At 38.8% G+C, this 16542-nt stretch overlaps 1 protein-coding gene across 9 annotated transcripts in view; it reads left to right on the forward strand.

Moving 5' to 3' along the window:
• FREM1 (FRAS1 related extracellular matrix 1) overlaps positions 1-16542 on the forward strand; it is a 191757-nt gene that overhangs the window by 154527 nt on the left and 20688 nt on the right. For all 9 annotated transcript variants that reach the window (XM_032300158.1, XM_032300156.1, XM_032300157.1 and 6 more), the window contains 4 exons: positions 2699-2900; positions 3635-3779; positions 13125-13254; positions 16240-16312. In XM_032300158.1, the coding sequence (XP_032156049.1) occupies positions 2699-2900; positions 3635-3779; positions 13125-13254; positions 16240-16312 (550 nt within the window). The remainder of the gene's footprint in view (positions 1-2698; positions 2901-3634; positions 3780-13124; positions 13255-16239; positions 16313-16542) is intronic.

Raw genomic sequence — 16542 nt, forward strand, 5'->3', positions numbered from 1 at the left:
GATACAGTGTGTAAGAAGCACTTTGTATTAAAATTATTACTTTTATTTTTATCGTATGTTTCAATTGATCTTAGTCCCATTCCACTCTTCAGTCTGTTAGTGTCTTTTTTTGATTCCTGACTCCTCACCCTGGGTTGAGACATGTCTCTGTACTGTCCAGCCAGGGATACTTTTCTGGGTCTCTTTGGCTGCAAATTTATATGAATTCTAAATTCTGAGTGCAGATGTCAGAGTTCCTTCCTACACTCTAAAGCACAGATGGAAAAGAGGGTGGAGATTGGAGAACTTAAATTAGGTATCTCCCAACACTAACACTCATCTTAATAAGAGAGTTATCTATTGCAAGTTGTGGAATTTACTGATAGAAAAATGTTGGACATATATTGTAAAGCTTTTTTGTCAAAAATATGAGGTTTTCATTGCAAAACAAAACAAAACAAGACAAAAACATTATTTGTAAAAATTCCACAAGGTAAACTTCAAACTTTCTCCCATAATTCTCCAGAACCCTTAGTCTCTTTTAGCAGAGAAATCACGAGGCTTTAAAAAGTGATTGATCCCACCAGCAGTGTAGGAGAGATGACGCCATCAGTGTCTTGCCTTTCCTAGAGAGTTTTCTGCCTAGACAATATGGATGTTGACCTCTTCTGGTGGTACCTGAGTATTTGAGGGCAAAACTACTGCAAAACACTGGTGTATTTGACTGACACCAGCAGGTACAACCTGACATTCATTTTGTAGGAAGTCTTTTATGTCTGATCAAGATTGTCGCAACTGATGCAACTTGTACTTCTTCTTTAAAGAGTTCAGGTGAGGGAGAAAAAAGTCACGTTATGCTTTCTATACATTTTCAGTAAGTCCGAAACAAGTTTTCAGAGGATAGAGGTTTCTTAAAAAAAAAAAAAAAAAAAAAAAAAAAAAAAAAAAAAAAAAAAAACCTTGCAATCCAATATTTTAAAATGCTTCTGGTATACTGAGCCAGAAGATCTACTTTTGACGAAGCTAGAAGTTGAATAAGACCTAGGGTATATTTTAATGTGACCAGAGACACGACAAGGAACCTTGTTGCTAGAGCTTAGATGTTAGCTTTTTTAAAAACACGCGATTGCAACAGGCATTTCTTACTTTTGTAACACTTTCATTTTTAAGGAATTATAACATTCATAACCAAAATAAAACAACCATCCTACATTCAGCTATTTATTTAATGTCAACTTTGTGTATTTCTTACATAGCTTGGAAGTACTTTAATTTTCCTCTTCTTCCACTGACCATCTCTCCTACTGGCCACATGGTTGTGGGAACTTCTTCCCTCATGGGCCACGATGACAGCTTGACACCCAACCTCACTGCTCTGCAAGATGCTGCCCATACTCTTCAGGAGAGGAAAATAATGTGACTTTTGAAAATGTCTGTTGCTTTTTCAGTTTATAAAATAACTATGTATTGTAAATAATTTATAAACCATAAGAAAAAAAATTCTTCACAACCATAACACTCAAAGATAACTATTGATGGTGACTTTCTTCCATTCTTTTATTTTGTTCAATTAAAAATGGGATGACATTATTTATACTATTATGCATATTGACTGTTTCCATCTTTATGTATTCTGAACATCTCCTTATGTCATTAACTATTCCTGATAGTACTTGATAACTAGTCGTACTCCTGATAACATGATTTTTAAAGGCTGCATGGAATAACTGTATCATAATACACAAAAATCTACTTGGTCTTACCATTGACATGAATTTTTTACTTTGCTAGGGTAAACTAAGATTTACAGTAGTATCATTTTGTGGTAAATGAAGTAAAGAACTGAGAGATTAGGAGTGAGGCAAATGAAGATTCTTGTACCTGTTTGCTAGTATCAGCAGTGAATCTGTTCTAATCCATCCAAACCTGTTCTATCCTTAACCTACAACAGTCCTCTTGCAAATGCAAGGTGGGCTGAGCTCCATACAGATTGAATGAGGTCCTTTGCTATGTTTGAACCTACATTTCTGTTCTCACTTATGAGTTATTGTTCATCACCATCTTCACAAATCGAGTCCACCTGTTCAGGTACCTGGCTCTCATCCTCAGTGAAACAAATATGCAAATTATCTAGAAATAATCACCTTTCACTTTTTCCTTACTGAGGTATCTCCATTTTTATTCAGCATTTTTCCCAGTTGAAAAAAAGAATTGCCCCCCAAAAATGCTATATATTTGTAAACCCTTACAATTTTGTGTCTATAAATCACTAAAGTCCAGGAAAATGGGAGCAGTTCTTCTGTGGAATTAACAGGAAGTCTGCTCTAGAATTCTTGGGTTAATTTTAGTGTATTCATTTAATAGATATTCCCTGGGCTTCTGTTATGGTTCAGGCACTGTACCAAGTGCAGGGAATCCACAGGGGTAAAAGACCTGATGCCTGCCTTGTCGAAACCTGTATCCTAAGTGGGAGTCAGGCAGTAGGCACATTGATAAAGTGGGATCAAGGTTTACCGTGGAAAGTTGGCCTCTGTTCCAAGCACTGTGATAGTTGCTGAGGCTCTTGTGAACAGGACAGTCTTTAGCAGGAATCTGCTAATGAAGAGTATAAAGAATCTGAAATGTGGGACTGTGTGTCACTGTTGAACCAATAAAGCTCAACGTTGCATGGGGGTGAGGGGCCTCTGGATAACATTGAATGTCATCGTTGATGATCCAGGTGGACCAGTTGGACAAAGCAGCTCCCCGTATCACACTCTTGCATTCCCCTTCTCAAGTGGGGCTCCTGAAAAATGGCTGCTATGGGATTTACATCACTTCCCGCGTGCTGAAGGCATCAGACCCTGACACTGAGGACGATCAGATCATCTTTAAAATTTTACAAGGTCCAAAACATGGACATCTGGAGAACACAACAACAGGTACTGGCTTCCTTAATCCTTATAATTGCTCATTTTAAAATACCCAGTGGCTGGCAGGACTGGAGAGTAATTTAATTAAGTGCAGGCCCATTTGGTAAGCACTCCCCAGGGCTTACTGATAGATGCAGTTTATAAATCAATATTGGTCCTAAAGAGGGTTTGAGTCTGAGCCTTCCTAAACGTATCCTGACTGGAAGAAACAAATACTGATATACAACTGTTGATTATTTATAATTTTTTCTCAACAGCTGATTATAATATATTCAGAGGAACACAGTGTCAGGACCAAATTTCATATTTGTGATAAATTTTTTCTGTCATGAATTCTAAATGATTCTAAATGATGTCAGATCATTTTTTTTAAGTTCTTGATTTTTTTCCTAATGGCTTCTCTGGATTGTATGTTATTTCTACTTTCTGAGCACAATGATTATAATACATCATTAAACAGGATGGCAGAGAATTATATATTTTTATTACTGTATCTTCCTACTCTCCTTCTCTTTATTTTTGTATGTTCTTTAAGGCAAATATTTCTGAGGCAGTCAATTTAATGCCTAATTTAAGCTCATTGCATTTGAGTTTTAAGATAGTTACAGTAATGTTAATTTCTTTTTTAAAATGTACATTAGCTGTTTTTAAAGCTGTATTTAAAATAAAATAGCTGTACAATTTTATTAGCTCTTATTTAATGTTTTGATTACCCATTATATTCATTTATTTGTTTTTTGTAGGTGAATTTATCCATGAGAAATTTAGCCAAAAGGACTTAAACAGTAAGACCATTCTTTACATCATAAACCCATCTTTGGAAGTAAATTCAGATACCGTGGAATTTCAAATCATGGATCCCACAGGGAACTCAGCCACTCCTCAAATGTAAATTCTCTTGCTTATTCAGTAGTCCTATATGTTACTTCCAGAATGTATCTGAATATTAGGAAAGGGAAATGTTCTTTTTAAAACAGAACCTAAGAAGATAAATTAATAGACCATTTCACAAGCTCATAGAATTTATTTGGAGAAGGAATTTTTAAAAATTACTGCTTTATAATAGGAAAGCCAATAGCTTTACAGAGTACAGAAACATTAAAAAGCTAAGTTAACGTTCACATTATGCATGTCAGTGTTTACACTTTTATACACAGGGAGGTTTCTGTCTTAACAATTCACTAGCATCCGACACTGAGTTTGCAGGTTTATGTACAATTGTGCAGCAAGAGGTCACTCTAGGACCATGTTAGTAACAATAGCCTTCTAAAATACCTGCTGTCGAGAGAAATGAGATAGTCAAGCAGAGTTAGCCAAACACCTTCTGTTTCTCTAAGAAGAAGATTACACTTACTTGACAGTACGTTTATAAGGTAATAAACTTATCCTAGGTAAGATGAAGATACTATAAAGAGGAAAATAGATTTTGGAAGGTGTGTAAGGGTTTGACCCTCAAAATAGCAAGAGTAACAAATCTTGAAAATTAACAAGATTAAAAGACTGTAGCAATTTTACTGACTAGGTCCCTGTTCTAGACTTTTCTTGAATGTAGAACTTGAATAGCTTACCAGCTAACAGATGGTCATAGAAAGTTCTGTCAGAGTGCAGTTCTTCTGGTACTGCGCTGTTTTTTTCATTGCTTTTGTTTTTGATGCTTTCCCAGACACCTCAAAGACAAGTTGTATACTTATCCTTGTTTTAGTAGTCACCATATCCAAGGCATACTAAGCACCATAAGTGATACAGCCCTGTTATGGTCCTTTTATGATGGTGTATAGATGAAGGAAAGAAAGCTGAGAAACTCTTCTGCAGTCTTCAGAATTCTTGCTTTTTCTTTCCGATCCTGAATTGTAGTTCCAAAAACTGACCAGCAGAGGACACTGTAGTCATTGTCAGGAAAAAGCTAGCATCCTTTTCTTAGCAAAACGCATTCCCAGGGTCCCAGTCCGTTACCTGATAAAATGTAGAGCCTGGCCCAGATTTATTAACTCCACAGACTTTTATCGAGTGGCTACTATATGTCAGGTGCACAGTACTAGAAGCTGGGGAATAGGTGAGAACAAAGTAGGCCCTGGCCCCTGATCATACAATGTAATCTTGAGATTATAAACCGTAAAACAGATGACCTTCCCCCATTAAACCATCTCTGCCTAAGAGAAATAAATCATCAGGGTCACAATCTTTATAGAAAAATATGTCAACTACTTGCAAGGTCAGACAAGTATCTCCCAATTCTCAAGAAAATGTAAAAAAAAAAAAATACCTGCTTCAAAAAAATTAGTAAGTGGACATCACTTTTTTGACGAATTTATAGATGAGAAAACTGAGGGCAGAGCTAAAAAGTGACTTTTCTAAGGTGGATGCAGCTAATTAGTGAAGGAGCTGGGCTTCCGGCCCAAGGAAACGTAGCTTTAGAGTGCGTGGTTTTTCTCAGTGCAGTGAAGAACTTCTTGCCCCTTTGAAGGACCATGCCCATCTGGCCTGAAGGGAAGGGAACAGCAGGCTTGTCTTTCAGCCACCCAAGCAAGAAAGAAGGAATACTTACTCATCTAGGGCCCGGGGTTCTGTTGTTGTTTTTGAGACGGAGTCTTGCTCTGTCACCAGGCTGGAGGGCAGTGGCACGATCTTGACTCACTGCAACCTCCACCTCCCGAGTTCAAGTGATTCTCCTGCCTCAGCCTCCTGAGTAACTGGGATTACAGGCACCTGTCACCATGCCTGGCTAATTTTTGTATATTTAGTAGAGCCGGGTTTTGACCATGTTAGCCAGAATGGTCTTGATCTCTTGACTTTGTGATCCACCCGCCTCAGCCTCCCAAAGTGCTGGGATTACAGGCTTGAGCCACCGCGCCTGGCCGTGTTTTCTAAATGTAAATTATTGATCTCTATATCAGTGTGAACTTTATATCTGACACATTAGAATTTATGCTATAGATTATAAACCACTAAATTTGGAGCTAGAGGACAAGGTTTGAGCTTTGGCTCTGCCCTTCATCTAGTGACTGTTCAAGCCTTAGTTATATCTTCTGTGAAATGGGGAAGATACTACAATTTGTTTAGAGAAACAAATGAAAAGTATAATGTATATGAAGGCATCCTGTGTATTTAAGTCCTTAACAAATATAACTTGTGGTGGTGATTGCTACTATAGTTAATTCATGTAGGAACAGCAATGACTGAAGAAGTATCCCGGAAACATTTGGTGGATTAGAAAGCCTGCCTCTAATTAGAAATTGATCCTGGAATGAATCACAAAGTGAACAATCAATATGCATATTAATCAACCAGCTAAATGCTGTAGAACTTTGTATTGTTCTTTGGCTTAGACAGGATTAATGGATTCATATTCTTCATATTTGAAGGGGTAAAACCTCTGTGATAAAGCTAAAGGGACTGCGGGGTGCCATCTAGAACAGAAATAGGCCTGTTGTGGAGCATGGGAGGGACCCATGTTCAGTGGGAAATTCAGCATCTTGACTGCTGGTCAGTTTTGGCTATTGCAGGATTCCTGTGGAGTAGCATTCCTGAAGGATGAGTAGATGCTCCACTGTAAAAAGTGTCAGGAAATGCTTTCATCAAGTTTTTGGCAGCGACCTAGCTTGAATGCTTGTTTAACTGCATCACAGCCTAGAATCATTGAGGTGTGCATGTGGATTGGGAGTCTCTCAGAGATGGAGCCTCGGCAGCAAATCTCAACCCAACTGGGCTATAGAATCGCCTCTCTCTACCCACCACAACACTCACACGCAGAATAGCTCAGGGAACAAGTTTTTCATGGAATACATCTGGGAGTCACTTTATTGTAAATAGAAATTATTTTATAATGCCAATATCCATGGGAATTTGCATAAAGATTTAGATTTTGCTAAGTGCCTAAATTTCAGGCACTGTACTAGTAGGTGTTTTCATGAGTTGCCTAATTTTATCTGCAAAACACAATCCTCTGAGGATAAGGAAATCAGGCTCAAGGCGTTCAAGTAATTATCCTGAAGTCACTGGAGCATGAAACCTGACCTCCAGACCTAAATGAGTGTTCATCTTATTGCTCACACCTTGGCTACACCCCTCACAGGCTCGTGACTGTTTTCTAGTCCGAGTTGAATCTCCAAGATGATCTGTAGAAGTCCCAAACTAACTTATGCAGGACCCACATCATTCATCAAAAGCACCTTTGTGGACCACGGAATGTGGCCAACTTCTGACCAAGATGGTTTTTCTAATACAGCTTCCACGTAGACCTCTTTCTTGTGTCCACTGGAGAAAAGTGAACTTCAAAAGCAAAATTGAATGTGGAAGTCCTTGCTAACTCAGTGGCTTCTCTCCAGTTCAGCACTCTGAATCTTCCCCTCTCTCTGGAACCCACATTCTAATGGTTCTATCATCCATTTTTGGCTTAAAAGAGAAGGGACAGAAGAATAAAAGGAATTTCCATCAGGCAAACTTTGCAATGTTTAGCAGCTTTTCTGAAACATCTGGTAAGGAAAGAGGTTGAAACTGTTGGCTAATACCTGTACATTACCTGCAAGCCAGGAGTTAAGGTTTTATCTTCAGATTAGATCTTAGGAAAGCACAGAGGAAGGGCAGGAAAATAGCACTTATTAAGCACCCACTGTGTACAGGTGCTTTATACATATTAACTAATTTTGATTTTAATCATTTGACATGAGTGTAATTTTCCTCATTTTTAAGATAATGAAAACCAAGGCCCAGAGAGACTGAGTAACTGACCGTAATCACACAGTAATCAGTGGTTACAAGGTGTGCTTGATTCCAGAGCACTTGTTTTGGGTACTCACTGTGCTGCCTCTTGGCTAAACACTATTTCCCCATTATCGAGAGAAAAGGAGAAAAATGAAAACACAGGTGTGCATAGCATTCGATTACGGAGTCTAATAGCATCATCTTTGAATTGATAAGTCTTAGACTGAATACTTGAAAAAACATTTTTTTAACATTTCTAGGAATTCTTGTCATATGCTACTTGATTATAAATGAAGATATAGTTATATAGATAGCAATTTAATCACAATTTTAGCTTCTATAAACCTTTTTCTGAGAAGCTCAAAATACTTAATGAGAATTCCTGAAGGCTCGCTTAACCCCTTTGAAGTACAGACTCATCATTATTACATTTTTAATGTGTCATAATTACATTGTTATGGGAAGCAAGGAAACTGAGGCATAAAGAGTCTATGTTTCTTTTTCATAGATTCTTGTTAACCTGGATTCATGCCCCAATTCCCAAGCTACTGACTTAACTCCAGGTATTTCTTTCAGCTTATTGTTTCTTCATCAGCGAATCAAATAGCCAGAAAACAAAATATCAGAAAGAACATATTTACTACCCCAAGACAGGGTGTCTCAACCTTGGCACTATAGGCGTTTTGGGACGGATCGTTCTGTAGCACGGGAGTGTCCTGGGCACTGCGGAGCATGCAGCAGCACCCCAAGCCTCTCTCAGCGGAAGGCCAGCACCACCCTCTTCCCAGTCGTGGCAGTTAATACCATCTCCAGACAATGCCAAATCTTAAGAACTACAGATATGCCTTAGAACATAGCATACATATGTTTTAAGAAATTATGAATTATGTTAGAATGCTCATTTATCAATGCCGTCTTTCTCTCTATGCTAATAAAGCCTAACAAAAAGAATCCAGAGTAAGTCAGGGCTAGGGAGAACATGTGAGGATCTAGCCTAGCATTTTTTTCTAAGTGTGTGAAAGATGAGGTTAGTAAGGTTGGGGAGAAAAATATTTTTAATGGTTGTATTAGTCCATTTTCATGCTGCTAGTAAAGATATACCTGAGACTGGGTAATTTATAAAGAAAAAGAGGTTTAGTGGACTCATAGTTGGGGAGGACTCACAATCATGGCAGAAGGCAAAAGGTACGTCTTACATGGTGGCAGGCAAGAGAGAATGAGAGAGCCAAGCGAAAAGGGAAACACCTTATAAAATCATCAGATCTCATGAGACTTATTCACGACCACGAGAACAGTATGGGGGAAATAGCCCCCATGATTCAGTTATCTCCCACCAGGTCCCTCCCACAACATGTGGGAATTATGGGAGCTACAACTCGGGATGAGGAGAAGTCAAGATGTGGGGACACAACCAAACCATATCAATGGTCAACTTAGCTCAGGAAACAGTGGGATGAACAAGATTCATTCATTCAGTTAACAAACATTTATTGTGCACTCACCATGTTTTAGACACTCTGCAAGACACTTGTGTTATCACAGTGAACCAAACACCTGTGCTTCCTTGGAGCATATGCAGGATCTAAATCAATGATAGTATGCCTGCTGTACGTGGTACATGCTTTGGAAAATGAAACACTTGATCATGATAAGGGGGATCAGAGGTGCTGTGTTTGGAAAAGAGATTGTAATTTTAAACTGGTGTTTAAACATTTCCTATACCTGACTGCTTAGAGCTGCTGAGTGACAGAGAGACCTGAAGCCTCACAAGTTCAAATCCAATTTTATTTCCACTGCTCTGTGCCATGTCTTCCAGATACAACAGTGGTTTTCACGGATCCGAATTTAGCTTCACATTGAACCAGCTTTTTCTTTCTTTTTTCTTTCTTTTTTTTGAGATGGAGTGTTGCTCTGCCACCCAGGCTGGAGTGCAGTGGTGTGATCTCGGCTCACTGCAACCTCTGCCTTCTGGTGAACCAGCTTTTTGTATTGTGACAAACCCCCTAAAATCACATATGGAGGAAGCCCTGAAGTGGGGGCGACTTTTCTCCCACTTGTCAAGGTCCAGAAAGCATTTGTCAAGGTCCAGAAACAGGTTTGGTTGTTGTGGCTAGAGGGAAGTGGTGCTCCTGCATCTAATGCAAGGCAGGCAGGGATCTACTGCGTCTACTGCGAGGTGGACAAGGATGCTGTTGAACATCTTTCCCACACAGGACAGCCTCCCACGGCAAAGAACTGTCTGCTCCAAAATGGGTGGGAAAGCCTAATTTAGAGGCTTAAGGAGTTTTATCCTCCTGCTAAATGACTTGAAGCTATTGCCATATAGGTTTCACATGAAGTATGTTCATGGCATTCAGTTCTGACCATAGAATGAGCCTCAATCAAAGGTGACAGGAAAATGGAAGCATTGTTAAAATGGAAATATATGAATCAACTTTATCTACATGATACCTACACATCAAGAACTTTATAGATTTCTCTCCTGGGCTCCTGCATCTGGACACCTACGTGATGCCAGGCATATAGCTGTGTGGCTTCTTGCAGGGAAAATTCCCGAGTGATTGGCTACATATCTTATTTTTCTTCCAGGTGTTTGTGTACAATTTAAGCTCTCACAGTCTCAGCATAGAGAGATCTTCTCAAATACAGTACTGCAAAAAGCAAAAAAAAAAAAAAATCACATTCAAAACATGTTCAGTAGGTATGCAGGTGCTTTGCTAGATATTTTTCTTGAAAATATATAGCCTGGCTTAAATTTCATGGCTTTTCAATAGCTCTTTATTATTTGTAGGAATCGTTTTAAGAAAATAAAATAGAACATTGTGTAATGACAACCTTGACCTATAAGCATTATGCAGCATACAAATGGTGCGTCAGGGAAATGCATGCACGTTCCCAAACACTAAGACCCGTTATACCTTGAAGCTGAACAGCCCTCTGAATGGTTCCCTTCTGGATCTAGATCAGCAATCAAATTGCATTTAGCTTTAGGCCTTGAGGTCACCAGAATCTACAGAATGGCATTGATGGACTTTTGCTTGTCATGAGTAGCATTAGCAATGGATGAATTCTCAGAAGAACTGGACATTGAAACTTGTTTGAACTCTATGATAGCTGAAATCCATGCAAATTTATTTGTTTCACGCTTTCCCACTGCCCTCCTTTCCTTCCCATTTTATCTTTCTTTTTTCCCTAATCTGTCTTGCTGACTTTTTTTTTTTTTGCTTTCTCATTTACCTGGATCCTTTTGGGATTCTTTGTAACATATTTCTATTGGCATTTATGATTTCCTTTTTGTTATCTGTAATTCTTTAAACACACACCAATCCCTCCTCATCTGTGGGAGATGTCTGAAAGTGCAGATAGTATTGAACCCTAGGCACACTATGCTTTTTCCTATGCTTCACATACATTGCTATGATAAAGTTTAATGTACAAGCTAGGCAGTTAGAGATTAATCACAATAACTAATAATAAAATAGAACAACTAGCTTGGGATGCCAGCATCACTACTCTTGTAAAGTTCTGGATGTGTAGGTATCATGTATTTTACGATTATGTAAAATAAGAGTGACTTGAACACAGGCACTGTGATACTGTGGCAGTCAATCTGATAACCTAGCCGGCTACGGAGTGACTAATGGGCAGGTAGCATCTACTGCATGGATGTGCTGGACAAAGGGATGATTCTTGCCCAGGTGGAACAGCAGGGGATGATGTGAGATTTCATCACTCTACTCAGAACAGCATGAAGTTGAAAACGTATGAATTATTTTTTTCTGGGATTTTTTCATTTAATATTTTCAGACCACGGTTGACTACAGTAACTGAAACCTTCAGAAAGCAAAACTGTGAATAAGAGGAATTACTATAATCATTTATTTCATGTTTCCTGATCTGTTTTATGCCAGATTTGAATTCAGTTGCATCAGAGACCTATGATGTTTCCAATATTTTTTAACATAAGGATCCTGTTTTCATGTTTAAAATTTTATTAATATGAAGTAGTAATAAACTCAGTAATAATAAATTTCAAATCTGATTAAATAAACATGTATATTTATATAGATTCATGAACCCCTATAATAATTCCATGCTCTCACCCCACCCCTGCCCCCTAGCCCATGATACTCAGCTATGAACCTGTGCTATTGAGTGTTATCTAGCTGGTGAACTTAATCCATAGCATGTGATTTTGACAATAATCAGTGTGGGCACAGCGGTTATTTGAAGACAGATTTCTTCCCTAATATGAATGGCCCTAGGAAAGCCTGGAGAGTCTGTGAAATCCCTGCACTCATGTTCCATATGGCAGCATCCAGAATTTCAAGTTCCACCAAAAAAAGAAAGAAATTGTAATACATAAACTTAAAAATTGAGAGGAAAGAGGCTGACTCTGATTAGAAGTTTGGGAAGTACATGTAAGGCAACCACTGAGGATTTTGTAAATCTAGAATAAAAGCGAAATGAATAAAACAAAAACAACGGAAGCACAGTTAACAATCATAGCGAAGGTTGCTTGTGTCTTTTATCTTGCTCTATAGTAGGGTTACAGATAGCAAAAAAAGGCCAGACCTCAAAAGCAAAAATGTTCCTGGGTAAAGATAAAACTGTATTGCTCTGCTTGAGCTCACACAGGAGTCACAAGGAACTTCAATTGGGAAGAGAAAGATTTGGCAATGATTTATGCTTGCATTTCATCTCTGCTACCTATTAACTTTATCATGACTTTTTGCCTTTAAATTCGTTTGTTAACCTCTTTAAGGTTTGGTTTTTTGGTTTTGTTTTTGTTTTTGAAAAAAAAAGTTCCTCTCTCGATGAGGTTTAAAGAAGACAATTTCCACCAAATGTTGGACACACTAAATATATTGTAGAAGAAAAGACCATCCTCTATTTATCAGGTTTATTTAGTCGAATAGTCACATCAAAGCCTCATACCAGTACAGTCCTTTTATATGCACAGAAAGAGAAACAAATGACACTTAGGAAACACATGCACATTTTAATTCCTAGGCACATCCTCAAGGATATTTTGTTATTAAACCGAACCCAAGTTCAGAGAAGATCTGTCTGGAATTATTCTTGTTGTACCAATTATCCTTATCTAAAGGATAAGATAGAAGGCTTCCTATCTGTGTCTTTTCCAGAAACGAATGTCTCCTTGAACTTAACAACTGCTGGTTCCTTTCCCTTCGAAACATTCAACGTTGAGTCCCTTTTGAGTTGTAAATATCTGTGGGATCTTCTGCAGTCTTTTAACCTTTGATTCTTCTTGTGTAAAATGAAATTCTAATCCTTGCTCTGTGTACCTTACAGGGTTGTTGCAGGGATCAAATGAGAATGTTAGTAAAAATTCTTTGTGAACTAAAATGTACCAAACAAGTATAAGGAATTTCTATCATCAGTGTAGGTTGATCAACCACCTTTGCCACCATGGTATGAATCAGTGGCTCAGTCCATTCAGCAGAGAATCCCTGTAGGCATATACCGTGCATTCTTATGATTTCTCTTTTCTTTTCCTTTTACGCACAGTTTGGAATTGAAGTGGTCTCATGTTGAGTGGTCACAGACTGAATATGAAGTCTGTGAGAATGTGGGTGTGTTGCCCTTGGAAATTATCAGAAGGGGATATTCCATGGACTCGGCCTTTGTGGGTATAAAGGTAACAACCCTGAAATGCAGATTATCAGGCTAAAACTTATGTTGCTGGTTGATGTCTTTCATTATATTTTTTAGAAAAATTCAGAGTGACCAAGGAAATTTCAAATTGCATGGAGATCCCACCATTCTGAAGATTCTAAGTACAAAACCTCTTTGTTCCTTCATCATCTAGGTTCATAAACTCAGATAAGATTTTTTTGTGTGTATGTGCTGCTGAAGTGAGCACAAGAGATATTTTTAAAATTCATTTTTAAATTTGAGACCTGGCGTTTGTTTCTATAAACTCTTTAGACATTGAGATTTATGTCACAGGGAGCTATATTCAACTTTGTGAATGTGGGCTAACCCTGCTTTAGGAAGAGACGTTGTATGCAAGACATTCTGTGGGGCACCTAGAGCAAAATTCAGTCCTGAGAGGCTTTCTCTTAATATGTACCTCAGTCGCTTCCCACAAGCACAGTCGATGAGGCAAATAGACAGCTTAAACCTGTCTATCTTAAGAGTTGTACAAGCCAAACAAAATTAGGAGAGCATATCCTAATACAGGCACCCTGAAATATAAAGACTTTTCAGGTAACCATTCTAGATGAGTCAACTTGCTATTTCTTTTCATCTGTGTGACCCATGAAGTACAACCTATGCCTTCTAGAATTGAAGAGTTTTATTTTAGGAGTCATTATAACAAGAGCGCTTCAGAGAATGAGAGCATGAAACACTTGTACACGCTAATGATGAATAATGAGCTGTAAAGACTCCCCCTCTCCATCTGATGAAAAGGGCACTGATATTATCTTCTGGGGAAAGGGCATTTCTGTTAAGTCTCAATTTAATAATGAATTCAAACCACCCTCAGAAGCCTGGGAACATAAATTTGACCATATCTACGCTCAGTATTTATCTTTCCAGTGGACACAGGTTCTTTTTTTCCCAGATCTGCTGGTTACTTTTTTGTTATTAAGACAGCAGAAAGCTTGGTATGCCCTAAAATTTTCCAGAATATTACTTATGGAATAAGGAAGACTCTGCCTGGAGGTTTTCTAATAATCCTCCAGTCCTCCACAGAAAGCACCATATGCTCTAGTCTGGAGTTTTGGGCCACACCACTATTCACCTTGCCAGGTAGAAAGAACAGGCATGGTGTTACATGGAACCTTATGCTTATTTATCCTGAAAGTGCACAATGAACCTGGCAGCTGGGTGTGCAGGCCTTCATCAAGCACAGTCCCAGACAGAGTCTTTCAGGACACCTCCACCCTGAGCACAATGTGCAGCCTTACACTAGAGCTTGGCTGCATGACTGGGAGCAGGGAAAGAGGTGGTAGTTTCACCCTGTGTGGATTGCCCTGGCTTGAATGATGGACCTTCACCTGACTGATTTCTCCAACCACCTTTCCTCAGACCATTTCTTCTCCCACATAGGATTCTGTATACTCAGTGGTGGTAAATACTAGGTAATTACATGTGCAGGAACCATGTGGGGAAATGCAACTTCCAGCATATGGCGGATACAGGTGTACAATGGGCTGGCTTTCCACAATGAAAGGTGGTTCTGGAGGAGCCTTGGCATTGTAGACAAAGAGCAAATAGAAGCTTAGGAAGTAATACCCTTTTTCAGCAAAATGTTTCCACTGCTAACCAACTAATATATGAGGGGGCCTTTGATTTGAAATGGACATATTGTCTGAGACTTTAGAAGGAGGAATTTTTCAGCTTTTCATTATGCACTTCATTCTTTTTTAGAAGGTGCAGAAATATATTATGCCACATTCCCAACCATCTTAAACATTCAAAAAATATGCACAAGTAACAGCTGCCTGTTATGCTTGCACAGGGTTCTCATTTGATGACTTATTTTTCAAATCAGCCAAGGACACTTTTTTTTTTTTGGTAGGATCTCTCTATTGCCCAGGCTGGAGTGCAATGGCACCATCTCGGCCCACTGCAATCTATGCCTCCCGGGTTCAAGCTATCCTCCTGCCTCAGCCTCCCCAGTAGCTGGGATTACAGGTGCCCACTATCACGCCCAACTAATTTTTTATATTTTTAGTAGAGAAGGGGTTTCACCATGTTGGCCAGGCTGATCTCAAACTCCTGACCTCAGGTGATCCACCCGCCTCGGCCTCCCAGAGTGCTGGGATTGATTACAGGCATGAGCCACCACTCCTGGCCCAAGGACACTTCTTAACACGTGTTTAGGCACCCTTTGCGTAGAATTCAAGGCCGTGACTTCAGAGTGCTAAAATCATCTCTTTGGTTTTTAGCCTTGGAGCCAGAGCTGAAAAGCGGGGGTGCATCAATAGACTCCTTAGACTAGTGCAATGTTTTTTTGTTTTAAAAAACCTATTTGACACGGTCCTTGAAAGCCCTAGGTTTTGGTTGTGGATCTCCTTTGTCTGGCTGTTCACCAGTTCTGCCAGTCCCACAAAGCTCTCCTTCATGTTTGTGAAGAGTGATGGTTTCATCCAGACAGGAAAATGAACCAGATGTGTTTGAGTTAATCTGGTCTAAAGGCTTTCAGTGCCCTGGAGTTTGCAGAATACCTCCAAGCTAGCTGACAGATTATCACATGGGTTGTCAGGAGCCCTGCTTTTTCTTCTCCTCTTCAATTTCCTCCCTCCCTTTCCTTTGAGGAACTATTTTAAAAACAAATCGGGGTAGAAGGAAGGTAACAAAATAAAATTGTGCTTTCAACAAAGACAAAAGTATAGTTTAAAATTCACGCTCCTTCAATAACTAAATCATTTATAAAGGAAAAACCAAACCAAACAAAGCTTTCCTTTCCATTGATATTAGTCTAGCAAAAAGTCAACTTTAAGGAAAATCCATGTTGCTTGGATCCCAAATGGTTTATATAATTTTTTAAAACCCCTACTTAATATTAAAAACAGGTTTAAGACCATGAGTTTAGTCTAGTATGAGGGAGAATGGATGTTTCTCTATTGTAGAATATTTTTATTTTAAAAAGATTTTTTTTTTCCCTCCTAAGGTCAACCAAGTGTCAGCTGCAGTTGGAAAAGATTTCACCGTGACTCCATCTAAACTGATTCAGTTTGACCCAGGTACATTTTGTGTACAAATGTGCAGTTTGTTTTACAGTGTTTTTTTTTTTTTCTCATGTCTGGAGATTGTAGAGAAGACAGAATATTACACAACTTTAGCCAACTAGAAACTCCTCAGGGAGCCATACTACCCCACTCTGAAAGAGAGGTGTTTGGATTTGAGGTTTTGCCCTTATTTGTTTTTTATAACAAGTGAATTTTGATTTCAAATGAGAAGAAAATTTATAACA

The sequence above is a fragment of the Sapajus apella genome, unplaced genomic scaffold (genome assembly GCF_009761245.1).
Source record: "Sapajus apella isolate SASKATOON/1434 unplaced genomic scaffold, GSC_monkey_1.0 scaffold42, whole genome shotgun sequence".
Taxonomy (NCBI): Eukaryota; Metazoa; Chordata; class Mammalia; order Primates; family Cebidae; genus Sapajus; species Sapajus apella.